Below are 27,405 nucleotides of genomic sequence, written 5' to 3'. Positions count from 1 at the left end.
TTTTAGGTCTCCTTTAGCAGTCTGTTGACTTGGTTTTCATTATTTTCTTGCATTATTCTCATTTGTCTTCCCAATTTTTCCTCCACTTCTCTTACTTGATTTTCAAAATCCTTCTTGAACTCCTCCATGGCCTGTAACCAACTCATAATTTTCTTGGTAGTTTTTGGTGCAGGAGTATTGATTTCATTGTCTTCCTCCCATTCCATGCTTTGATCCTTTTTGTCCCCCCAAAAGGATTCTATGGTCTGTTTGTGCTTCCTCTGCTTGCTCATATTGCCATCCATTTACTTGACTTTTGAGCTCTTTGCCATCATAGAACTCTGCTTCCAGATTTCAGAGAGCTTTGTCCCAAATCACTGGGGTTTTCACAGCTGCTGGAGCTATTAATTGGGTGCCCTCTCTGCAGCCTGCACAAACTCTGGCAAATTGGCCACACACCCCAGGACCACCACCCAAGACCACGATCTAGATCCAAGCAGGTTAAAGCAAGAGTGATTACCCTCTGAATGGTCTCTTGGTCCCCCTACAATCTGTAGGCCAGGAGCTCCTGAGGCAGCTGGGGGGCAGAAGCCTGAATGCACTCTTCTTTACTCAGTTCCAAGAGAGTTCCTGACCGACCTTTTACTTTCTTTTTGGTGTTTGTGGATTGAGAAGTTTGGAAACTGTCACAGCCAGTGGTGATCACTCTCCTGAAGTCTGGTCAGACTGCTGCAGATTGGGGCCACCCTGGGGCTGGAGCCAGGACTCATGGGGGACTGTGTTTGGCTCCCAGCCTGTTGCAATAGTTGCTTCCTGTTGGCCTGCCAGGCTGCCTTCAGTGGGAGATTTGTTTCTCTCTGTTAATTTGTGGTTTCTGTAGCTCTAAAATTTGTTTGGAGTAATTTTTTTACATGTATTGGAGGTGGTTTGAGTTAGAGCTGCACAGAAGTCCTGTTTTTACTCTGCCATCTTGGCTCCACTTCCAATCCCCAGAAATCAAAATTAAAAAAAATGAATGCTAACAATAAATAAAATAACCTGGATAAAAAAGCCTTTTGAATTACCAGAAAATGATATATATGCTAATATATTTCCCCCAGTTCATAGAGAATGATATTATGTCACAGTGGAACCACAGTCCTAGGTTAGGACTTTTCTTAAAGAAAGATCCTTGTACCCATAGGGAAGAAATATGGAATATCTGTGTCAGAATTTTGACTCCTGCCATTGTTTAGCCTGGATGAAATCCTGATCATAGGAAGAGGCACCAAGATCCTGCTGTATGGAGTGAAGAAGGTACTGGAGCTGGCCTGCACATCCTGTTGACTGCAAGCCACTTATGCCAAAGGATTTCAGGTGACTCTTGAAAAACGTTCCTCTTCATTTTGTGCAGGTGTGTGCTAGAGGAAGAATGAAGACTAACCTCACTTTCAATGCTTGTGTGCAAAAGAATTGGTTTTGAAGTGTGTCCAGAAGATGATAATGACAACTGTATTCTGTTGGGTTGATAATGTGCTGCGTGTTCTGTGGTGGTAGTATTTGTTACTCAATGACTATGAGTGCTGACTGACTTGTCAGCAAGGAAACTAAAGATAATGTCAAATCACACTGGATTAGCATTGGGGATTGTGTTGTGGAGCCCACGTCCCAAGAGGAAGTGGTAGTGCTCCCATCTAACAGAGTGCTGAGCTGTCAAAGCTCAAAACTGTCAAAACCTGGGCTGTCTTGAACTGCTCCAAGGGTTAAAAGTCTGTGGTGCTTTGGTCACATTACCAAACTACTTTCCTAGTATGCTCACCATGCTGCACTGTAGTCTCTGTCTCAGTCTTGAGAAGAAAGTGCTTTTGGCTACAGATTGTCATATGGTGCTCTACCTTGAGTGACTGAATACCAGAGACTGGGCAAAGGAAGGGCCCTGATATAGATCCAGGTTGGTTCATTCATTCTCCATTGAAGATGTCTTCCCTAATAAAATAGTATGGTCATTCTTCTGACCAGTGGTGATTGTCACATTTTCTGCAGGCAGAGACTCTAAAAACATATTAGAGGCAGTAAAAATCTTCATCTCAGTAAGATATTTATTCCAATCTTCTGTTCCCCATTCCTCTGTCACAGTGCTCTATGAACTCATCTCATTGTTTGGCCCCAAACTGCCTGAATTGTTCTCCATGTTACCACTATTATTGTCATATTTTTTTTTCTTAATTAATTAATTAACCTTTAGTTTACAACATTGAGTTCCACAAGCTTTTGAGTTCCAAAATTTCTCCTCCTCCTTCTCTGTCCCTTCCCCCCACCCCCATGGCAGCATGCAATACAATACAGGTTCTACATCAAACATTAGTCAAGTTGTAAAGAAAGATCATAACCAATGGTATGAACAATGAGGAAGAAGAAACAAAACAAAACGAAAAAGAGAGAGAACAAGTAGTTTGCTTCCAACTGCATTGAGACTTTCTGGATGTGACTTCATGAGTATTTTGGAGCTGTCTTACAACTTTTCCTTGCTGAGAGGAACCCAGTCTGTCAAAGTCAGTCATCATAAATATGATGTGTCTGTAATTGTGTACAATGTTCTCGTGGTTCTGCTCTCCTCATTCAGCATCAGTTGATACAAGTCTCTCCAGGTTATTATGAAGTCCATCTGCTCCTCATTTCTTATAGCACAATAGTATTCCATTACGTTCATATACCACAATTTCCTTAGCCATTTCCCAAATGATGGGCATCCCCTTGATTTCCAATTCTTTGCCACCACAAAAAGAGCTGCTATAAATATTTTGGTATACATGGGTCCTTTTCCCACTTGAATGATCTCTTTGGGATACAGCCCTAGAAGTGGTATTGCTTGGTCAAATGTTATGCACATTTTTATAGCCCTTTGGATTGAGATAGTTTCCATTGGTGTTGCTTTTTTGTTGTTGTTCAGTCATTTTTTTTCAGTCACTTCCACTCTTTGTAACCCCATTTGTGGTTTTCTTGTCAAAGATATTGGAATGGTTTGCTATTTCCTTCTCTAACTCAATTTTACAGATGAGGATACTGAGGCAAACAGGGTTAAGTGACTTACTGAGGGTCACACAGCTAATAAGTGTCTGATTCCAGATTTGAACACATGAAGATGAGTCTTCCTGACTTCAGGCCTGGCACTTCATCCACTGTAACACCCAGCTGCCTTTTGGCATGGTTAGTTCTGCACAATTGGCTGGGTGAAAAGTTCCCATATCTTGGGCAGTAAGCCATCCTTCCCTCCTTTCAGAGCCACCTATGCCTCATCTGTGGTCACTTTGACCTGTTTCTGTGCCTCTTCCAAATGGGCCTTCAGTCTTGGCAGCATCCAGTCCATTTTCCTGACCCTAAAACCTTCAGTCGTACTTGATGCCTCTTCTCTGCTTTGGTTACTTACTAAGTCTCCTGTTGTAGTTTCTGTCTCAGTCTTGATTATCTTAGCTTTCCTGTTTCCATTTGCCCACCATCCTTCTGCCCCAAACTCCCTTCTTTTTCCCAACCATTTCCCAGGAATGCGCATCTGGGCTCTCTTCCAGCAGGACATCGATAGCTCTATTGACATCTCCATTACAGTCATGCAAAACAATCACACATTCATCCTGTATTTGGCTTGTGATATCAATCAATTGCTTCATCTTCTTCTCAAAGTCAGCATTGTTGTGGTCCAAAGTCACCTTTGCAAGCCTGACCTGTTTTGCTGTGGCCTGTAGCCTCTGTTTGTGCTGCATTTCTTCTGTGTCTTTGTCGGCTCCCAGTTTCCCTGGACTCAGTGCTCATTTATGTCATCATTTACAGCACATATGAGTAACAGTGTTTGAAAGGTACAATGCTCAGTTTCCTCCCCACTGACACCCTGAGCCACAGTGGCCCTGCCACACAAATCTCCCTCCCAATTATATTTTAATCTGTTTTGACCAGCATTTAAAAGCCAGCTCCTTGAGTGTGACACCTGCTCTTTTTACTGTTAAGAAAATGGCAGAAGTTGGAACTGTGCAATTACTGAATTCTACTGTAGCTGTGCAATGGAATATTGTATTATATTGAACCTGATCCTACCCAGAGTACCAGGAATTTATGCCACCATATACATTTTGTATTACACTTTGCATAGTGAAACTATATTCAGAGTAATACTTTGGCTTTACTAGGTTAGTGACCTGTGAAAAGAGTAAATGGGTCTAGTCTGGTATGATATGTTCTCAATGAAACTATGATGGCTCTTTGCTAGATGTTCACTAATCATTTCTTTTTTTCAACTTTTATTTATTTTTGCTAGGAGTAAGTGACTTGCTCAGGGTCACACAGCTAGTAAATATCTGAGGCTGAAAAAAAAGCAAAAAAATAAATCTGAGACTGGTTTTGAACTCAGGTCCTCCTGACTCCAGGGTTGGTGCTCTAGTACCACCTAACTGTCCCCCACTATTTCTTCAACAATCTATTACATAACTTTTCCAGGCATCAAAGTTAAGCTCACTAGCATATTATTTGCAAACTTGTTTCATTTTTTAAAAATCACGAAAACATTTACCCTTCCTCAGTCATGCAATACTGCACCCATTCTCCATAATCATGTGAACAGTACTGACAATGGTTCAGTAGTTACATTCGCCAGCTCTTTTAGTACCTGAGGATTCACTGTATCTGAGCCAAGTGACTTGAATTCATTTAGGATAAGTAGGTGTTTCCATGTTATCTCCTCAATTATCTTGAGTGTCAATTCCCTATTAGTTATTTTTGCATTTCTAGTGGAAATTCATTCTCTTTAGTAGAGAAAACAAAAACAAAAGGATAATCAATTAACTCTACTTTCTCTCTTAATTCAGATATTCCCTTTGCCGCCATCACTTAGTAGGTTTTCTTTCTTTAAAATTAAACCTGGGAGCAGCTTGGTAGCACAGTGAATAGAGCACTGAGCCTGGAGTCAGGAGGGCTCAGACACTTGACATTTACTAGCTGTGTGACTTTGGGCAAGTCACTTAACCTCAATTGCCTTGCCTTCCCCCCTCCAAAAAAAGATTAAATCTAGAAAAACCAGAGTCTAATTGCTATCATCTATGGACCTCCATGTCATTTTCTCTTCCAAATACAAATTCAGCCCCTTCTCACATTTGTCTTTTTTTTTGGTCCCTACCTCCTTATTCTATTAACACCCTTGCCTCCTAGCATTTTACTGCCCTCAGCTCCCATGATCACTGTCTCCAGTTTACTTCAACCACACACATGCACTGAAGTACTAGATTACCTTAGATTCCCCCTTTCCCTTATGTCATTAAGTGAATTTCCTCTGAGTGCTAGAATTCCTTTTTATGGTAATGGCTCACTTTCATATTACAAATGAACAATTTCCTTATTGAACAAAACTCTGTAGTTTCAATGAACAGTGGTGGCCTACCTGCTAATATAGATGCTTCCGTTGCAAAAGTCATGGCAAATTCTCGAATAACATCTGCAGAGCTATCACTAATGAAGAATCCAAGGTAACTGATAGAAGAATGGAGACTCAAAGGGATAGTAGAAGGGAAGGAGCTCAAAGTCTTGTCACCAGCTCTCTTCAGGGCCTCATATAAATATTCCACTTTCTGGTCTTCACACTAAGAAAAAAACAAGTAAAAAAAATGCATTGTCCCTGAGAGGAATCATACAAGCTTTGATTGAGATAGATAATATTGATTATAATGTGATAATATGATATGATAAAATTGATAAGAGATAGGTATGGTGCTTGCCAATCAAAGTGAAACACTTATTGAATAGTCTTTCATCTGTGGATTCATTTCATTGTTTGGAGTACAAGCAGCTACTCCCCTTTCCACCTATTATCCTTATGCCACAAGTCAGGATCTTTTTTTTTTTTAAATTTGGAGCACCTGGGGCATTCCTTCTCACATATTAGCTTCCAGGAAAGCTATTCCTTATTGAGTACATTATCCCACAGGTTACCACATCAGTGGGAAATAATTTACATGTAGAGAACACACATGACCACAAAACATGCCTAGAGGGCACATATGTAAAAAGGATGAGGATGTAGGGCCAGTGTATATACCTCTAATGTTTCAGGACTTCCAATGTTTTCTAGTGGTACCATCATGCTATTTTCTTTTATTCATTATCAGTTTTTCATCTTTGTTCTTTACTGAGTATTGTCATCTCCTGGTATCTCCCCTGCCAAGTTTCTGCCAGTTTGCAGGCTTTAGCTCTAAAGGAAAATTTTCTGGGATCTTTGTTCCCATCTGCCTGGGTGGAGTGCCTAGAAAGTCTCTCCCTGATAAGTCAGGTTAAGAAGTCTTTAGTCCCTACCTTAGGTTAAATGGCCCCTCATCTATCTCAGCGCAACCAACAAAATCCAGCCAGTGTACTCCCAGTTACAATTAAGTTTATTCCAATCACTGTCTGAGTCTAGTACTGATTCAAAGTCCATGGTCATAGCAACGATCTGACTAGGATCTCTATGACTCTTTGGAAATCTTGTTGTCCTTCTAATAGGAATGCTGTGTCCCCAAAACATGAATATTGAATGGACTCCAGTAAAACAAAGCCACAAGGAGCTATGCCGAGAAAAGGGCTCCAAAGAACACTTTGCAAACAACATTCTCTCAGTTTAGCATCCCAATGAAGCAGAGCTAGAATGAATGATAATAGAAGGCCTCAGCCTGCTGGTGCATGTTGCTCATTCAGTCAAGTAGCATTTATTAAGTGCCTCCTGTAGTGTAGTTCAGGGCTAAGCCCTGGAGGCACAGAGAAAGGCAAAACAAGCAATCAGACAAGCAAAAACCAGTCTCTGCTCTCTAGGAGCTCATAGTTTAACGAGGAAGACTACATGCAAGCAACTATTAATAAATAATTTATAGACAAGGTTTCCTTATTATATATTCAACTCAATTCAGCAAGCATTTGTGCTATGCCTGATATTTACCAAGCACCATACTAGGTGTGAGAGGTTTAAAGACAAAAATCAAATAGCCCTTGTCTTCACAGAGTTTACCGCTAAAAGAATAAATGAATTCTTCCAGTAACCAACATAGGAGGTTTCCTGGAGAACTTCCTTGATCAATTTGCTATACTGTAAGCCTGTATTTGCCTTCTCTCCACCCATACAGCTATCAGCCTAGTTCAGGTTCTTAATCACCTGGATTATTACAACAGCCTTCTGTTGAGCATGACTCCACTCTTGCCTCCCCCAACTGATCCATGAGCAGGAATTTCAGCCTAGGAATTTCAGTAAAATCCCTGTTGAGTATTTCCCCATCCTTCCCCGTCCCCTGGCCCCCATCAAATATTCCCCATTCTCCTCCATCCCCTGCCCCCTGCCCTCCACCAGATCTTCCCCATTTTCCCCCCGGATTTTCGTCCATTCTAGGTTCCCTGTCCTTCAGCCTAGGGTAAATTTCGCGCGAGGGAAATTCAAATATATACTGTCAAATCACTGATTGTAGTCTCGGCTTACCTGGAATCACTTTAAAAACTGGCACACTGTCCATGCCAACTCACTGTCTGATCTGGGTATGTGACCCCGGCAGTCCCGCGGTAATAAAGTCCACGTCCAGATTTTACTCTCAGGGATCTTTTGTCTCACTCCTTTCTGCTTTACATTCTAATCAGTCATTCCACCTCTGCCTACTCCAATCCTTCCTCCACTCTGCTCTCAAAGTGATTTTCCTAAAGCATAGATCTGACTACCTGACTCAGTAAACTATAGTAGTTCTCTATTAGCTCCTTGATAAAATATGAAGTGCTCTGTTTGGTACTGAAAATTTTGGATAACCTCACCTCTCCCTCTCTTTCCAGTCTTTTTATAAATTTTACTCCTCTCTACACACTTTAAGATCCAGCTAAATTTGCCTGTTTACTATTTTTTTTAGCCTTTTGGAAGGGGGAAGGCAGGGCCATCAGGGTTAAGTGACTTGCCCAAGGTCACACAGCTAATAAGTGTTAAGTGTGAGACTGGATTTGAACACAGCTCCTCCTGACTCCAGGGCCCGTGCTCTATTCACTGTGCCACCTAGCTGCCCCACCTGCTTACTATTACTTAAACAGTACTCTTTGTAATAAGATAAATAAATTATAAAATTTATAACAAAATACTAAATTATAAATTTAGAAATATCTTATATACAATATATAGAAATATACATATATATAATAAATTATAAAATTTAAAATAAAATAATAAAAAAGTAATAAAACCATACTTTGTCTGATGCCTTTGGATGGGCTAACCGACATGCTTGAAGCCTCCTCACTTAAGCCTTGGCTTCTTCCAAGACTCACATCAAATTCTATTTTCTGTTCATGGCTATTTGGAGTTCTCCATCTAGTAGTGCTTTCCTCTTTGAGATTACCCTCATGTTATTATTATTGTTATTATTATGTTATTATTATATTACCCATGTTATTATTATATTATTATTATCATGTTATTATTATATTACCCTCATTAGAAAACTGCCATGTAAATTTAGGGTGGAGTTAAGTTGAAAGGCACAAAGTGATCCTGAGACAGGTTAAAATGATTTATTGATACTCAAACCTGAGTGCAGCCTGGGAAAGTACAACTCAGTGAAAGAGAGAGTTGAATGGAACCCTGATGCCAAGTGAGATGTGCTATTTGGTCAAATGCACAGAGTTGCTAGGAGTCTAGATTTACACAGTATTTTCAGACAAAAAGGCTGCCATGGCAGGTGCCATGTTGATGGTGGTAGTGATGGGATCAAGGAGGATAAACCAGTAACAAAATGGGAGAGGGATCAAAAAAATGAACTAGGAAGGCCTCGTTGGGATAAGGAAGGTGTAAGTATAATAATGTCACATCAACAGCTTGCAGAAGATTTTCAGCAGACAGTTCTAACCAGAAAATCCTTCAGATTAAGGCCCAATCATAACAAGAGTTGTGTAATAGGATAGACAGTCCTAGGATAGTAGAATCAAGTCTCTTCTGGGTATTCATTTGTGAGCTCCTCCAGGGCAGTAACTGTTTTCCCCTTTGTATATTTAGTGTTTAGCACAGTGCCTGTAATATAATAAGCATTTAATGAATACTTATTTCTTGACTGATCTGCTAGCTAACTGAGGGTACTGAATTACAGGTTATATCTTATGAATGAATTCCACTCCCCTCCCCCCAAATGCCTTATCTTTCCCTTGTTATGGACTCATCTAAAATTTATTCTAGTGAAATATATGAATTTGACTTAGAACCTAAGTTTTCACATATGTGGGTCAAAGATTCACCCAGATTCCAAAGAGATACTCAAGGTAACAATGTCCTTCATAATCTAAATCATAATAATAGCTCACATTTATGTAGCATCTATTATATGTTAGTCATGGTACTAAAACTTTTATAGATATTATATAATTTGGTCCCTGAAAAGTGTTACTATCCTTGCTTTACCAATAATGAAATTAAAGTAAACAGGGGTTATGAATTGCCCAAGGTCACATAGCTAGTGTCTGAAGTTGGATTTGAATTGAGGTCCTACTTGACTCCAGACCCTGTACCACCTAGCTCATCCACTACCACACTCTTGCCTATGGTGAAAGGGAGAAGACATGTAGGATAATGCCTTGAGGAGAGGGAAGAACCAAGTGAAAGTTCTTAAAGTTGGTCTCTACCTGAGAATATCCAATGGTAATGGGAAAGGAACCAATAGAAATATACAGAAATACTGAAGACAAAAGATAGGGGGAAATGACAAGAAACAATCTCTAGAAGACAAAGTGGTGAATAGAATTAATAACCCAAATATAGAGGTTGGCCTTGAGAGATAGAAGGGCCATCTCTTCCACAGATTTGGAGTAAAGGATGATTAAAGGAAAAAGATTTTGAGATATAGAATAGGGAGGTTTAATTTGACTTCATTTGATTCCAAAGATTTCTGTTACTTTTGGTTGCCTGTATCTGACTATTTACCACTTGAGGCTAGAGCAAACACAGTCCTGTTACTACCAGATATTTATAGAATACTTACAATGTGAAAGGCACTATGCTAAGGGAGATGTTACAAAGGGGGACAGTGACTTGGAAAAGATTTTGATAGGAGGCAGAAGCAAGATGACAAAGTAAAGGCAGGGACTTGGCTGAGCTCTCCCAAATTCTCCTCCAAAATAATGCATCAAATTGAATTCTGGAGCAGCAGAACCAAGAAAAGGATAGGGTGAAACAAATTTCCAGTTCAAGACAACTTAGAAGGTCATTAGTAAGATCTATCTCATTGGCATGAAAGTGGAGTGCAGTCTAATGCAGGTCACATCCCAGAAAGCCAGCAAGCAAGTGTTGGGGGTAGCTGAATTGGCAGTGGCAGTTTCCAGAGCTCTCAGCCCATAGATAGTAAAGGGGTCAGGCAACTGAACAGAGGGGAACCATTTGCTGGCAGGAGGTGGAGGACTCTTACATTACCAGGGTGAGGAGGAGGAGCATTAGCACACTAGAGTATTCACCCACAGGAGTATAGGGACTTCGTGCACTGTTCCAGGGTGGAGAAGAGTGCTTGTGACTCACAATCCAGGAGAACAGTGACTGCACCTCTTCTTTTATTTAATTATTGATTAATAATTGATAATTGATTAATAATTAAATGAAAACCTACTGTCTCCCAGAACTAGTTGTGAAAATAGCAGCATGAAAAATCTGAAGCTTGGGACAGTGCCCTTTGGGAACAGAACCCAACTTTCACATAAAGTTAAAAGTGAAGAAATAGGCTAGAAAAAGGAGCAAATAACAACAACGACAAAAAAACAACTATAGAAAGTCACTATGGTGAGAAGGAAAATCAAACCACAAATTCAGAAAAAGATAACAGAGTCAAAACAGCTACATCTAAAGCCTCAAAGAAAAATGCGAATTGTACTCATGTCCCCCAAAATAATTTTTTTTTTTTTTTTGCTTTTTGGAGGGCAATTGGGATTAAGTAATTTGCCCAAGGTCACACGGCTAGGAAGTGTTAAGTGTCTGAGGCCATATCTGAACTCAGGTCCTCCTGACTCCAGGGCCGGTGCTCTATTCACTGTGCCACCTAGATGCCCCTACAAAAAGAATTTCTGAAACAGCTTAAAAAGGATTTTCAAAATCAAATAAGAGAGGTAGAGGAAAAATTAGGAAAAGAAATGAGAGTGATGCAAGAAAATCATGAAAAGAGTCAACATCTTGGTAATGGAGGCAAAAAAAAATACTGGAGAAAATAATACCTTAAGAAATAGAATAAGTCAAATGATGAAAAAAAAAGCACAGAAATTTACTGAAGAGAAGAATGCCTTAAAATGTAAAATTGGCTAAATGAAAAAGATGTACAAAAATTCACTGAAGAGGGGTGGTGATGTGGCACAGTGAATAGAGCACTAGCCCTGAAGTCAGGAGGACCTGAGTTCAAATCTGGCCTCAGACACTTAACACTTACTAACCATGTAACCTTGGGCAAGTCACTTAACCCTAAATTACCCTGTCTTCCCCCCTCCAAAAAGCAAAAAAAAAAAATTAACTTAAGAAAAGAACACCTTAAGAAGTAGAGTCGACCAAATGGAAAAGGGTATACAAAAGCTCACTGTAAAAAAGAATTCTTTAAAAATTAGAATTGGACAAGTGGAAGCTAATGACTATGAGATATCAAGAAACAATAAAACAAAATCAAAAGAATGAAAAATTAGGAGAAAATATGAAATCCTTAATTGAAAAAAAAAAACAAACCCTGACATGGAAAATAGGTGGAAGAGAGATAATTGAAGAATTATCAGACTACTTGAAAGCTGTGATAAAAAAAAAAGAGCTTGGACATCATATTTCAAGAAATTATCGAGGAAGACTGCCCTGATATTCTAGAACCAGAGGGTAAAACAGAAATGGAAAGAATTTACTGCTCACCTCCTGAAAGATATCCCCAAATGAAAACTTTCAGGAGTAGTGTAGCCAAATTCCAGAGCTCCCAGGTCAAGGAAAAAATATTGCAAGTAGTCAGAAAAAAGCAATTCAAATACCATGTAGCCACAGGGAGGTAGAGAAGAATAAAGAATTAAGTGGTGGGGGGTGGGGGTGGGGGATAAGGTTTGAATAATGGCCAAAAGAGGTTCAGAAACACTGGGATGTCAAAAGTAGGTCCAGGTAGGAATTTTTTAATCCTTAAGTGAAAATTTTAGAGATTTTCAAGGTCAATATTATTATAACTTAGACAATATAAGTTTAACAATCTCTGCAGAATGAAAGGAAGAAAAAGGAAGCTCAAATTATCCTCCTATTCAACATTTAAAAAAGAATATCCCTATTTCCAAGTAGCACTCCAAAAGCTCAACCACACAAAGTCAGTCAAGACAGAATTATATCTGCCTTCTTAGAGGACACGGTGGGCTACATCTCCTAAAGACAGCATATCACAGAGGAAATCTGTGAAATTTCATTAAACAGAACCACATTTTAACTTTTTCTCTATAAACAAAGACCACACTTGTACAGTGAGGGTATTTTAAGAAAAATGACCAGACCAATCCAGCAAAATTTCAAAATATTTCTAAAAAGCCTGAGTCAAATAATCTATTAATTTTCCCTCCTTTGATTCCAAATATATATCCCCTGAAGAAAACCCAAAATGTCCAAGTTATACAAATTGGAATAAAGGAAGCCATAGTTTCATTTATTTATAGTGTTGTGTACATCAGAAAGGTCTGAAAGAAATATTATTTATCCTTTTGTCAACACTGATTTTCAAAGCTTATAGTATAAAGGAGAAAGAAATATCTTATGCCTTGACAGCAAAGTTCTTTTAAAGAAACTATATCTTTGGTCTTATCAGCTAAAATAATAGCAAGAAACTGTAGCAAAATTCCTTTAAAGAAACTTTATCTTTGGTCTTATCAGCTAAAATACTAGAAAGCATGGGCTTTATTCATGTTCATGAGAACTAAGATAATAATTTTTACTCCTTGGAAGCCCATACAATAAAAGCCTGAGAAATCCTTTCTTTCCACGGTTGGAGTTCCCACAGGTACTAAAACTACATGAAATAAAAAAGGTAAGCAGTCATATCAGGCTTACACTAAACTATAGTTAAACTTACAGTGGCTACATAACGAACATAGAGAAAACTAAGAGAATACTATGCATAGTTTTTGACGTTAGAAATATTTGTTACATTGCACCACATACTCTCATTTATTTTCTCCATAGCAAAAGCTATGATGCTTTTTGTCCCTTCTCTCAGTTTCTAATTGCCCACTACTCTGAACCCTATGTGTCACAAAGAGAAAATGCTATAAAATATTTTTCTTAAAACTTTTCAGTAGTAAAATAAAAACAAATTAATGTAAAAATATTGTAACCTAAATGATACTCTCTTTCCCCAAGGCAAGAGATCAGGCTGCAAACTTGATGGAATGGTGCCTCTCCCAACATTTCAGCAACAAGACACTGGAATAGTATTTCTCTTCCATAGGAGGTTGGAGATTAGGCAGGATATGTGTGGGTACCATGGTAAGGTGTCCACCTCTTCACAATTTCAGAGGAGGCTGGAGATCAGACAGGACACGTACACAGCATGATAGAATGCACACAGCTAAAAGGAAGGCCAACTACCTCTTAATTAGACTTCTACAGGAGTCTGGGGATCAGGCAGGAGATGGACTGTGAACTAGAAGTCTAGTAGACTTTTCTCTTCCTGTAGGAGATGCTCATAGCACACTGGAAGAAGCATGGTCACATGGAGGGATCAGTGCCTTTCCTCTCCAGTATCCACATGAATGATGCTCCCTGACTTTACCCAAAACCTCTGAGAAAGAGGTAGCAGAATTAAATATAAGGTGGGACCTTGGAGAAAGTCAGTGCCATTTGAAATGATACAGCATAGCATATGGCCAAAAGAGGAGCCTGAGGTATGGATTCAGGAAAAATTTCCAAGTAAAAGAAGATTTACCCTCTAGATAATGGAACACTGAGACAAAACTCTAGTTAACCTAAACCTAACGTGACTATGATTCTTTCTATAACAGAGAAGACTTGTGGTCCTGTCCATTCTAAAGGAATACTAAAACCATAACCTTGCCATGTTCACTTGGCTTGCAGCTGTTCCTATTTTTCTGTTCAAGTAATATTTAGGGATGTAAACAATACAATCGCTGCTCTTGAGATTACATTTGAAGTAGGGTGCAGATCAGGGAAATGTACAAATAGGTGTGACACAAATTAGAATATGAGCTAGTGAGTAAGAGAGGTCTAACAAACTAGCATTAGTAACTTAGGGAGGGAGAGAATCACTTCTCATTAGAGATTTCATGATGAAAGGGACATCTCATCTGGGTCGTGCAGGATAATATGGAGGGATTCCTAGGAATGTTGGACAATGTATACCAATACACATAGGTATGAGGAAGCAAGGCAAGTCATAGAACATTTAGTATTGCTAGTATTCTCATTTGGCTAGTACAGAGAGCATGTACAGGGAAGTAGTAAGAAAAAAGGCACAAAAAAGGAAGTTGGAAACATACCACAGAAGGCGTTGAATGCCAAGTTAGGGAGTTTGTATTTTAAGAATAAAGGAAATTGTCTTACCGTGAAGAAATCACAGAGTGTCACATGGGGGAAAACTTCATGTGCTCTGTTCTTGCCACACTGGCGTTTGCTTTCTCTCCAAAAGTTCTGTAGGTCTTCTAGTAGAGGCCCAGTGGGACATAAGTAGAGGGCATATTCTTGAGGGATTGGATCATCTAAAGAAGGGTCATTGTAATGAAAATGCAACCTACAAAGAAGAATTGAATAATTTGGCCATTCACAAGTCAGAGAAAGAGATCTTTTCATCCAGTCTGATGCAAAATCTAAAGAAAAAAAAGCAAAACTTGGCCCTGAAATTGTCTCTTAATGTTCTAATAATTCCTTCACATCCTTAGTCCTTTGAAGTCCTATTCAGACATTATTTTTTTAACAAAAAATTTGCCAATATTTTCTTTCTTACATTGTTATAGTTTTTTGAAGCTTCTTCTGTCTCACAGTCATCCATCTCACATTCCAAATAGTAATTTTTGTCAGAGGAAATAAAAAGTCAGCACAACTGATCAATACATTGAAAAAATCTGAAACAGCAATGTGTAACACCTGTGGACCTCCAGCTCCCATGAAGTGGTAGGTTGGTAGTATTGTTTTATATGTCTTCATTTGAGTTCTGCTTGAACTTTATAATTTTGTTACATTTACTATTGATTTTTCTGGTGTATTCTTTCCGTTTACGTTGTTGTAGCTAAGAGTATATTGTTTTCATGGTTCTGTTTACTTAACTCTATTTTGCACCTCACTCTTTCTACACAAACATACACACACATCTATATCTATCTATATCTATGTCTATATCTATATACATACATATATCTCCATGCTTCTCTGTATCCATTACACATATAATTTCTTATGGAACAGTCACATTACTTCATATTCATGTACTACAAGTTGTTTAGCTGGGTAAATACTTTGTTTCCAATTCTTAGCTCTCACAAAAATACTGATATAAATATTTTGGAATATATAGGGGCTTTCTTATTTAGTAATGGAATCTTTGGTTTAAAGGGTGTGGGGCTTTTAGTCACTTTATCTGTCTAACTTTAGACCTCTTCCCAAAATGATTGGTACCAAATTACAGCTCTACCAACAATGCATTCATGTGCATCCCCCAGGTCCATAAGCCTTCTAACATGATATTGCCATTTTGGGGTCATTTTTGACAATTTTCAGGAAATAAAGTGAAATCTCTGGGTTATTTTAATTTGCATTTCTCATAAGTGATTGGGACTGTTTCTGGTGTGGTTGTGGATAATTTACAATTCTTTTGAAAGCCATTTGTTCATACCCTTGACCATTTATCCAATGGGGAATGGCTATTAATTATTTATATATCTTGGATGTCAAACCCTTATTAGAGAAATTAGGTACAAAGATTTTTTTCCTATTCAATCACTTCTTTTCTTCTCCTAGATGTATTAATGTTGTCAGTGAAAAAGTTTTTCTGTTTCAAGTAATCAGATTTATCTATTTTATCTTTTGTAATTACCTCTATTTCTTGTCTGTCTTTTTACATTTGTTTACAAAATCTCTGTACCCTCTGGACCCTAATACATGGTCTATTTTTGTAAAAAGCTCCACATGGTGCTAAGAAATATGTATATTTTTTTTTTGTTCCATTAGATGATGTAAGATTTTTAGCTCTAAATTCTCAGTTCCATTTTCCCCTCTTGTTTACCTTTGTTAGACATATAAAACTGGAAGAAGGATATCAAAGTCTCCTGTGATCATTGTGTTACTGTCTATATCTTCTTGAAGCTCAGATAATATTTCCTTTATGAATTTAGATGCTGAAGAGTTTGGAGCCTTACAGTTAATACTGATTTTGGTTTGCTGTCTGTGGTTCCTGTCATCATAATATAATTTCCTTGTTTATCTATTTTTTTTATTCTTTGAATACTTGTTTTTGCTCATCCTCTACCATGAAGGAAATTTCTGCTTTTTTTGGATTCACTTGATACGTAATAATTTTTCCCCCATCCTCTCTGTTTCATTTTGTGTATGTCTTTGTTTCTTAAATGATTTTTTTTGAAGGCAACAGATTGCAGGCTTTTATTTTTATCCATTCTATCATTTCTTTTTTAAAAGTTGTATTAGCTTTTAATCCATCCACGTTGAAAGCTATGTGAGTTAGGTTTATATTTTCCTCCATCTGTCTCTAATATTGGGTTATTTTTAAAGTTATGGTTTTTCTCTCTTTTGTTGTAAATATAGTATTTTTGTTCTTTTAGTTACTTTAATCATGTTTTTAAATTGGCTTTGTTCCCACTGCCTCTCTCTTCCCTTTATCCCTTATACCCTCTTCTCATTTGTTACCCCTTTGAGACTTTGTAAGTTCTTTTTTTCTTCTTCCGCTTTTATCTTGTTATAGATATTTCACCCCTCTTTTTCCCTTTCAAGTTGATTCTCTCTTACTCTCCTCTCCTTCAGTTAATCTTAAAATCTGAAAAAAATTCACTTTTTGTACCTCTTTACAGAAAAGGATTTCTCTCACACTTTTCATTATCCATTCTCTATCAACTCTAAACCATCATTTGTTGAGTCATGATCCACATAGTTATCTAGTCTGTATCTTTTTTTCTGCATTCCTCATGTAATCAGAGCTTTCAAGGTATCCCTCCTAAGTTCTCCCCTCTAGGCACTTTCTGTCACTGCCTTGTAGGACTTGCCCTGTAGATTTCCCCATTTCAATTTCCTTACACCCAGAATGTCAATTATTGCAGCTGTTAGAGAGGACACTGCTCCATGGGAGGGCCCCTCTCCTACCAAGTCTCTGATTATATAGTCTACCACTGATCTATACTACTTCCTGGTTATCTTTTTTTAGTCATCTACCTCAAAATTTTTCATCTGGGTCTATGTCCTCCCATTTCCCTCAGATGTCAGTTGCCCCCAGGTAATATCTAACTCCCCTACCCCCCAATGTGGGGTGAATAAATTTTTCAAGCACCTAATTTCTTAGACCACATTCAGTGTAAGGTTCCCTACACAGATCCATCTGTGATCATAGATCATCTATACAGATTCCTCAGTGGAATCCCCTCCCACCACCAATGTAAGGCCTCCTTCCTTTCTCCTACTCTTTTAATACTTCCTTGCTTTTTAACCTCTCCCTTTTTTTGAAACCACAAAAGGATTTTCCTTCATTACTAGCCTTTTGTTTGAACCAAGTACATTAAACACTCCTTTCTAACCCCTAGATTCCCCACCTTCTTTGCCTGTACTCTCCCAAGTTTCATTTTAGTCCCACAAAAATTTACCTGTACACAGGGTTGTCACTAGATTCTGTCCCTAATGCTCCTTGAATGCCTCTTCATTATTACCTATACCAGATCTCCACCTTCACCCCTGACTCCTTGTATACATTTTTTAAAAAAGTCTCTTAATTGTCTCTCTACTGTCTTTCTGTTGTTGTTGCTGCCCTTGCCTTATTCATTTATTAACTTTCCCTGCATTTCTGTTGTTTGGGGTATTCAAGAAGCAAATAATGTCCTCATTTCTGGTTTTCTTTCAAAAATATTTCAAATTCTTTATTATTAAGAGTCCATCTTTTTTTCCTGTATAGTTAAGCTTAGATTTGTGGGGGAGTTCACTCTGGGCTGCATCCTGAGCTCCCTTACTCTTTAGAACACATTTTTCCATTTGTTCCTACATTGTCTAGGGGGTGCAGAATAATCTTGTATTATTTGAATGCCCTTTCCTTTGTATTTGAAGATCATTATCCAGATCCCTCACAGTAGTTACTTCTGAATTGAATTGTTAAATTGATCCACTGTGTGTCTTAGAGTTTGTGGTATTTTTTTCCACCCAGAGGTGATCTATGAATTCTTTCAACTGGTATTTCATTTTTTAATGTTCTGGATAGTTCTCTTTCATTATTTCCCACATTATGTTGTTAAGGTTTTTTTTTTTTTGTCCTGTTCTGTTATTCTGAGAGACCTATGAACCCCAAGTTGTCTCTAAACATCCTATATTTGAGATGACTATGTTTTGTGTTTTCATAGGGAACAATTTTTTTTAAATGTTAACTGCTTTTTGCTTTTATTTTAGATTGTCCTTGACTAGGGGAGGCCAGGTGGCTCAGAGAGTAAGAGCACCAGCCCCAGTGTCAGGATGACCTGGGGATCGAATCTGGGCTCAGATCCTCAGCACCACACCCAGAAATAACTGGCCATGTAATCTTGAACAAGTTATTTAACCCCAATTGCTTAAAAAACATTAGATTGTCCTTCACTTCTGTGTGTTTATGTTCACAACTGATTGTTTTCTCTTTTATTTCTTTGGTGAGAATTGACATTGCAGATTTCATTTTTCTATTCTGACCATTATTTTTGTTGTGTGTGCCATAAATTCTGCTTTCATCATTCTCATTTCTCTTTTGAACCATTCAGGAACAGCATATTATGGTTCAATATTTTCCTCAAATTCCACAGTGTCTCAACAAGTGTTGAATCATTTTCATTTATTGTGTAGATGCCATTAATATATGCATGAACTTGTTTACTAGTTCTGGAGGTCATATTTATATCCTTATGGTAATGCTGCTTTTCCTGCTGACTTATCTGTTTGTATTTAAAGTCTTTGCATTCTTTTCTTCCCAGTATCTTGGTTTATTTCTCCCCCTCCCCCACCCTCTTATTTTCCCTGTCACTCACTTTCTGACTCTCTAATTGTGGTTTCCTTGAGACATGGATCTCAAAGTATCTTAGTTTTTTCTCATACTAAGAAATTCAAGATTCACCAACCTAGGTCTTTGCCCCAACTGATTTCAGGTGGTCAGTACTGGCTCCAGTTGGATGCTGTGCTCTTTCCCTCAAGCTTAATGGAATGCTGCATAGCCCCTCCCATACATAATGTCCTATCTTGTTTTCCTGCCCTAATCCCTCTATTCCTCAGTTCATTGACCCAGTGCCAGAAGTTCAGATCTTTACAGTACTATAGCTACAGGCTTGTCTGTCTTGGTATTGGCTCTCGTGTCTTTACAAGGTGGTTGGCCTGGTTTCAGGCTCTGCTGGTTTTATAGGCTTGTCGGCTCCCATGCTGAAGTTCAGAACTTTGCAGCATTGGTTTTACAGGGTTGTGAGCTTTAGCTGGCATTTACTTTTAAGAAGCTGTGACCAGCTATCGGTATATTCTGTCCAGGGCAGATTTCCATAGCCAGGATCTTCACTGCATTTGAAAGAAAAAGGAAGGACTGAGGTGTAGGTGTGGGTTTTATTGTAAGTCTATGTCTGTCCTTGAGTTTTCTAGTGTATCCTATCAGTAGTGTGGGAGCTGGAAGAGGGTTTCTGAGTAAGTTCAAGGTCAGTAATCATCAGTTCACTTTTTTAAAAAACCTTCTTTTGGATTCTGAATGTCTTAGAATATGGAGATAGCTGAAGTTACTTTATTTTTGACATGAAATTTATGTTTTGGAGAAGTTTGAGAGGTTGTAGAGAATTGGAGGAAATATCTACTCTTCCATTTTGTTGCTCACATGACATATGGAAGTTATTTTTAAGTAAACTGTATTTAAACAGTACATTTACTTCTATCTTGAGAGTTTAAATTTAAAGCAGATTTAACTTGGGTACTTTCTCTTTTATCCCTGAAAATTGATTCATGACTCAAATATAAAACACTTTTTTTTGTTTTAATAAGAAGTTCATCACTAGAGCAGGACAAAATGACCCTCACAAAGCAGACTTAGCAAATTCCCATGAAACCAGGCCAAGAGTTTTCACATTTGGCATGATATTAATACCTTCTCCACCAAGTCCTTTATAAGAGAAACTTAGATTACATAACTATGGGATATTGTAAGATCACATAATATAGAAGTAGGACTTTAAAGATCATTTAATCCATTCTTCTCATTAGGCAAATAAGGAAATTAAATTTCAGAATCCTGAAGTGACTTGCCTGTTTGTACAATGAGTTACCAAACCAAATATTTATAGGCAAATACTTCTGCCCAACCCTACCCTCAAGCAATGAAAGGGTTGAGTAATAGGTAACAGAAAACTGCTACTATGACTAGGAAGGATAATATTTGCCAGCTTTCTACTCCTTTTTTTGGCCTGGATTTCTGATTTTATTGGTGTAAGAAACTCTCAGTTTCCTAAATCCTCTTTACCAATGCAAAATCAATAACTGCTTTTCAATTTAAAGTCATAAAGAGTTGCTTGGGGTATAAAAGATGAAATGATTTGTCCGGGGTCACACAACCAATATATTTCAGAGGTAGGACTTGAACTCTTCTCTTCCTTTGCCAGAGTCAATTTCCTGAACTTTAACATTTATCATTGTTTGATTTGCTTAACAGTCCTATGAAAAAATGTAAAAGAGGTGATTACGTTGGCACCTGTATCTCCAAATATCTTCTGAACTCACTGGACAACTCTGGAAAGTCATTTCACCTATCTTGGCCCAAATTTTCTAGGTAGACAAGATTATGTTCTAAAAGGAATGGTTCTAGTGCTAACTTCCTCTGACTTTTTGAAGGCAATCTTTTCATAACTTCCCATCCTAGCTCTAACTTTCTCAGGTTTGCTACCTGATTGCCAGGTGAGTAACAAACCCTAGGGAAAGGATAATTCTTTAAAAAACTGAATGTTTTTGTACATATTGGTTCCACCCACAGCCATACTTTGTTCTCCAAATCTGACTTGTACAAAATCTAAACATAGCCTAAAAGAGAATTTAGTGATAGAATTTTGATTGAACAAATATTGATGAAAAACTTACTACATGTTGTGGGAGAATACAAAGATGAATAAAATACTCAAGAATTTTAAAATCTAATAGAAATGAAGAGAAGTACACACAAATAATTTGAGTTAGAAAATGATTAGATGTACATTAGGACCACTGAAATAAAGATAGGTCTCATGCTTAAGTGCTTACAACCAATTAAGTAAAACTAAGTACTAAGTGTTTTAATACATTCAGAACTTTGGGATGCCAAACCATTGGACCAAGCTCCTTTTAGAGTATAGAAAAGTTTTTCTTCTTTTCTTTTTCTTGCTTTTTGGAGGGGGAAGGCAGGGAAATTGGGGTTAAGTGATTTGCCCAAGGTCACATGGCTAGTTCTTGTATGTGTGTGTTAAGTGTCTATGGCTGGATTTGAACTCAGGTCTTCCTGACTTCAGGACCAGTGCTCTATTCACTGTGACACCTAGCCACACTAAGTTTTTCTTCTTTTAAAAAACATTTATTTGGTCCCTAAAATCATTCAGACTACTTTCTTTTTGACAAACATATGAGATGACATGGTCAATAGTCACCCAGAGTCATGGTTATATATTATGGGAGAGAACATCTACATCAGTTAAATAACATTTGAGTATTTGAGCATTGGAAACTAGAAACAACAACTCAGATTGCCTGCAAAAGGCAACTGCGTTTTCCCAGGGACTTGCGGGGTTAATTTGAGTGCTGTAACACCTATGGAAACCAGGAAACCTTCCACCTAATAAACTGGTATCAACAAATTCAATAAATATTTGATAATCACCTACTATGTGAAGAAAAAGTATTTATGACATTGTCCCTGTTTTCATGGAGTTCAACATTGAATATTACCTTAATGAAGTTGAAGGGTGAAGGTGGATAGAGTGCTGGATAGGTGGTGAAGTGGATAGAGTGCTGCCACTGGATTGAGGTAGACTTATTTTCATGACTTCAAATTTGGCCTCAGACACTTACTAGATGTGTGACCTCAGGCAAGTCACATAAACCTGTTTGCTTCAGTTTTCTCATTTATAAAATGAATTGGAGAAGGAAAGGGCAAACCATTCCAGTATCTTTGCCAAGAAAACCCCAAATGGGGTCATGAAGAGTTGGACAGAACTGAAAATGACTGAACAAAGGGAGTGGTTCTATTATGTCCTGATTATCTTAAGAATTGAAAGAGAAGAGAACATATGGTTAGGAGGTGGGGACAGAAGGGGTGGGGAAAGTTAGAGAAAACTGTCTCACATAATCAGAGTGTACAAGTGGACATCTATATATACAGGGAAGAGAGGAGGGGGGCAGCAGTTGATACTTGAATCCCATTCTTATGTGAACTGGTCAAAAGATGGAAGAATATCCACACATAGAGTTGGGTGAAGAAATAGATTTCATTCAACAGGGAAATTGTATGGAAAAGGGAAATGGGAAGGGGGAGGAGGAAGGGTAGATTAATGGAGATTTAGTTCTAAGCAAAGCAAATTCTAAGCGTGCAAAATATTTGTAGTTCTTTTTGAAGTGGCAAATAAAGGAAAGCTGGAGGAGTGTCCAGAAATTGGAGAATGAAACAATTATGATATATAAATGTGATAGAATACTATTGTGCTAAACTCTTTTAGCATAATGATCAACCACAATTCCAGAAGACTAATGATGAAACATGACATCCAGTTCCTTATAGAGGTAGTGAAGGATTCAAAATAAGACTTTTTTTTTAAAGACATGGTCAATGTGAAAATTTGCTTTGATTAACAATACAAGTTTGTAATGGGTTTGGGGTTTTTGGGGTTCTCATTTGAGAGGATTTGGTGTGGGAGGGTGAGAAGATAGGCTTTGCTTAATTAAAACAAATACAATATTTTTAAAAGAAAAAAATTTCCACTCTTACTCCAGAATTTGACACATAGTAGGCACTTGGGAATATTTGTTGACTGACTGACTCACTCTGAACTGTAAACTCTGATTTTTTAAATATATCACAGGAATTTCCAGTGAAAGGCACCTCTAGGATTTGGGTCCTAAATGCACTCCCCTACCTTGACAGAAATGGCTAGTGTTTGCACATTATAAACAGAGTGCATGTATTAGCCTAGAACGAGTCAGTAAACTTTTCTGTAAAAGACCAGATAGTTAAATAGGTTCATACAGTAAATTTTTCTCTTGGTTTTATGGGCTGAGACAAAAATTAAAATATCATATAGATACTCATATAACCAGAGAAAAAACAGATTTCCACAAATTTGGCAAAAGCCAAAATATAATAAGAAAAATTAATAGTACCTTTTTTTTTTTTTTGCAATGCAGATTTATTAATGAAAAGAATACAACTCCTTTTTGGGGTGAGATGGGGGATAGCATTTTGCTTTATTTAAAGTTAGTGTTTCCTAACATCAAAAAAGATTGCAAATATTCATCTGCTAATGCTAAATTATCTGTAATGAAATTTTATGTATCTCATATTTGAGCATGTCTTATATGATTTAAATTTAGCCAATTCATTACTTGGAAGGCATTTATAGAACTGAATTAGATTTTTATCTTGATGTTTGCCTTTTAGCATGTCATTACATTGCAGATTAATCATGTCCAATTGAAGGTTAGATGGAAGCTTCTCAAATGCACAGTTAATGGATTTTGATATATGAAAATTTATTTTTCAGTTGGAATGAAGTCCAAAAAAAATTACTCTCGGAACTGTATTTTGACCTCAGAAAATATATCCACTGCAGATTTGTGTAGGAATAGAAGTCATGTTTCTTGCTTTTACTTCTTACAGCAAAGAAAGCATATAAAGTAGCTTAACATTACTTGTGATTCAGACTTAGTTGTCATTGAAATGCCTTTATTGCAGTGTAAGTTTTGCACACAAACACTGATTTGCCTTGTACTTTTAGGTTAATTTCATTAAGAAACTTTATCAAGTCTGCAACAAAAGCTAGTTTTCAAAGCCATTCAGTATCCAAAATTTCATTCTTGACCCTGAGCTCAAAAAATCATAACACATTTTCTCTCTTCTCTTTTTGTTTTGATATGATAGGTAAAAATTGGCAATAAAAAAACAAAATGTTATGGCATAACAATACATGTGACATGTTGAGTTATAATTGTGTCACTCTAACACAATTATATGTCACTCTAACACAACGTAATGAGCTGAGCAGTTGTGGGAAGTAAGGCGAGCTCCACCTGTGTTACTCAACTCACACTGTTGTTTCAGGAAAGCAAAATAGTATTTAAGTGAATGAGCATGGCTATGTTCCAATAAAATTTTATTTAAAAATGTAACAACTATTCTTAATTCGTGGATCATGCAATAATAGGCAATGGACTAGATTTGGCCCCCAAGTATTAGTTTGCCAACCCTGGCCTAGAGAAATCTCTAGTTTTGTGTCTTTTTGTTTCATAAATGAATAATATTGAAGTAAATATTCCCAGTCTTGGTAGCATCCTTTCAACATCCACATGTCAGGTGCTCCTGGGTGCATCAGGGGCTCCCTACTGGCAGGAAGAAGAATTTTCTGCATTGGAGAATATACGATCACTGACAGGAAGAGAAATCCCAGTCAGCCAGAGTTGTTTGTCTTTCATTTTCGAAGAGGACCAATGACATCATGGGTGATGTCTTGATTTGCACATGAATTGGATTTAAGTGAGGCAGAGCTGTCAGCCTTGCTCTCTCTGCCTGACTCATTGAAGTCCAGTGGCAAGACAAAAGTCAGGATGACTGGCAATGGCCCAGGATGCAGTGGGTGACCTTGGTGTCCTCAGTGCTTGATCAAACTCTAAGCACTCCACAGTGCCTGCTTCAGCCGCCTTCATGGCTGTTGGAATAAATTGTTCTTATCCACCCATTCCACCAGGGAAAGTATTAATGTGCTTGGGGTAGCCAGCCCCCTAACTCACTGACACTCATTACTAGAGGTTTTCAATGCTAACTTGCAAGGGATGCTTATGGAAGGAATTCCTAATCAGCAATGGTCTCTATGACTTTTGAGATTCCTTAAAATTTAAAATTTCAGTAATTCTGTGAATTGTATTGGACTTTCAATAATTGCTTGAAGTAAATATGTAAATCATGCTCTAAATAATGATTTTGGGTTAATATACAATCATAGGATCTTAGAGTTCTAATGGATCTTAGAAACAATTTAGTCTAACTTCTGTAATATGAATTTATATACCCTACAACATCCTTGATACAACACTAAGCATGCTGGGCTTGGAGTCAGGAGACCTGGGTCTATATCCTGTCTCTCGTTAACTGTGTGATCTTAGGGGAGTCATTTCATATCTCCAACCATCACCATCCTCCTCTGTGAAATGGGAATAATAACATTTGTTCTAGGAAGAGGTTTGGTGACTCACCTGGAGTCACATAGCTGGTAAGTTTACAGTGCTCTATCCACTGGGCCACCTACAGATGTTTAAGGTTCTTTCCAGCTTTGATATTTAATATTCTATGACATTCCTTGGGTAGTCCTGGGAATAGGAGGAGCTTAGTGACTCCTTTAAGAGGGTTAGGACCCTAATTGATCAATAAGGAGGAAGAAGGAGATCTGTACATTAAGATAACAGAGAAAACAGAAATGGGGTAAGTACAAGAGGCAAGGCTAAGGGTTAGAGCTATCAGAAGGGGGTCCAGTTAAAAAACTTGGGAGTTGCAAAGATAAGAAAACCCAGACTTAGAAGACTTCTCTGCTTGAATTGGGGCAGAACACTAATGATCTCCGTGGCCAGAAAATAGTGAAAGGACTCTAGCTGCAAGGCAAGAGAAGCCTGTCAGTCCAACTAGTATCTGAACAAGATTTCTGTGAGTAAGATTTCAGGGAGTGCATACACACATTTAAAAGCTGGAAGAGTCTTTAGGGACTACCAAGTCCAATCTCTTCATTTTTATAGAGGAGGAAACTGAAACCTATAGAGGCCATAAGGTGTCTCATTAGGGGCAGTGATGGGGCTCATCTCCATGACTCCTGACTCAGGGTCCCTGGCTTTTCCCACTTAAGCAAAGGGACTCTTGTTCACTATTTTATAGACAGGCTGATTCTTGATCATGCTGTAATATTAATGGGATTTAAGGTGTTCCTGGCCCATTAATAAGTCTCATGTGGAGACCATTAAGGGAAGCTTGCTTGGGGGAGGCTTTCTTGTAGGAAGGCTTTCACACCTTTTACCAATTTCTAATTAGGTACTGAGTCATGAGGGTTGTGAAGCCTTCTGTCTCTGAGAAGTTATATATACTTTGAGTTGGTATTTTACTTTGGGGGAAGAATATTTCTTTGTGATTTGGCCAGATGAGATTCTGGGTATGCCAGTGTGGTTGCCATTACGCACACATGATGATAACAGTAAACTTACTTTTGTGAATTTAAGACAATTGAGCTAAAAAAAAAGTTTCTTTTGAGAAGATGTATGCGAGCAAAAAACCATCCCTTAATTCACATGAATAAGATTAAAAATCTCTCTCGGATATGTGACTGTGCCTCCTACAGTTGAAGGGGACTTCAGAGGTCATCTAATCAAACCGGGAATCCCCCATTAAAGTATCCATAACAAAAGGTAATCCAACTTTCACTTGAAAACTTCAAATTGAGGGGAATTGACTATCTCCTGAGATACCCCATTTTATTTTTGGAGAGCTCTAATTTTTAGAAGTCCTTTTTTACAAAAAACCTAAACCTGAAGCATGGCATGTTGAGCTGAATACCCCATTTCAGATATGGTCCAACCAGGGCAGAGGATAGCACAACAGTGCTTTTGTCATTCTGGACATTATGCCTCTGCTAAAGAAGCCCAAGATGACAGATGTTGCCATGGGTCACTGCCACGACCCACTGTTAATTCACGTTAAGAGGACAATCCACAAACCGCCCCAAGATCAAGGGAAACAAAATGCAGAAATGGTAATGAAGAAGCCACTTTGATGACATTTACATGTTTCATCAGAGACAGTCCAGATTCAGCCAAACTTCCAGTTCAGAAGGGCAAGTGAATTCTAAATTAGCAAAGTAAAAGGAGGTTTTAGGGTTCAGATAGCAGTAGTTTTTTAAAAACAGTTTCTAAAAATAAGGCTCAACATAAAAGAGAAATTTTGGTGCCCGTGATTGTCAACTGTCCTTTTTTCACCTCAAAGTGTGTGTGTGTGTGTGTGTGTGTGTGTGTGTGTGTGTGTGTGTGTG

General features: G+C 37.9%; 1 protein-coding gene across 1 annotated transcript in view; it reads right to left on the bottom strand.

Moving 5' to 3' along the window:
- The window catches only part of UBASH3A (ubiquitin associated and SH3 domain containing A), a 131,603-nt gene that overhangs the window by 96,252 nt on the left and 7,946 nt on the right, over positions 1-27,405 (bottom strand). The window contains exons 3-4 of the mRNA XM_069063412.1: positions 14,519-14,705; positions 5,381-5,579 (exon numbers count right to left, since the gene is read on the bottom strand). Of these exons, the coding sequence (XP_068919513.1) occupies positions 5,381-5,579; positions 14,519-14,705 (386 nt within the window). The remainder of the gene's footprint in view (positions 1-5,380; positions 5,580-14,518; positions 14,706-27,405) is intronic.

The sequence above is a fragment of the Petaurus breviceps genome, unplaced genomic scaffold, assembly GCF_028583685.1.
Source record: "Petaurus breviceps papuanus isolate PSGF00001 unplaced genomic scaffold, PetGlider_PUasm1.0 90574, whole genome shotgun sequence".
NCBI lineage: Eukaryota > Metazoa > Chordata > Mammalia > Diprotodontia > Petauridae > Petaurus > Petaurus breviceps.
Note: the sequence above shows the minus strand (reverse complement) of the source record. Positions and strands in the feature narration are given on the sequence as shown.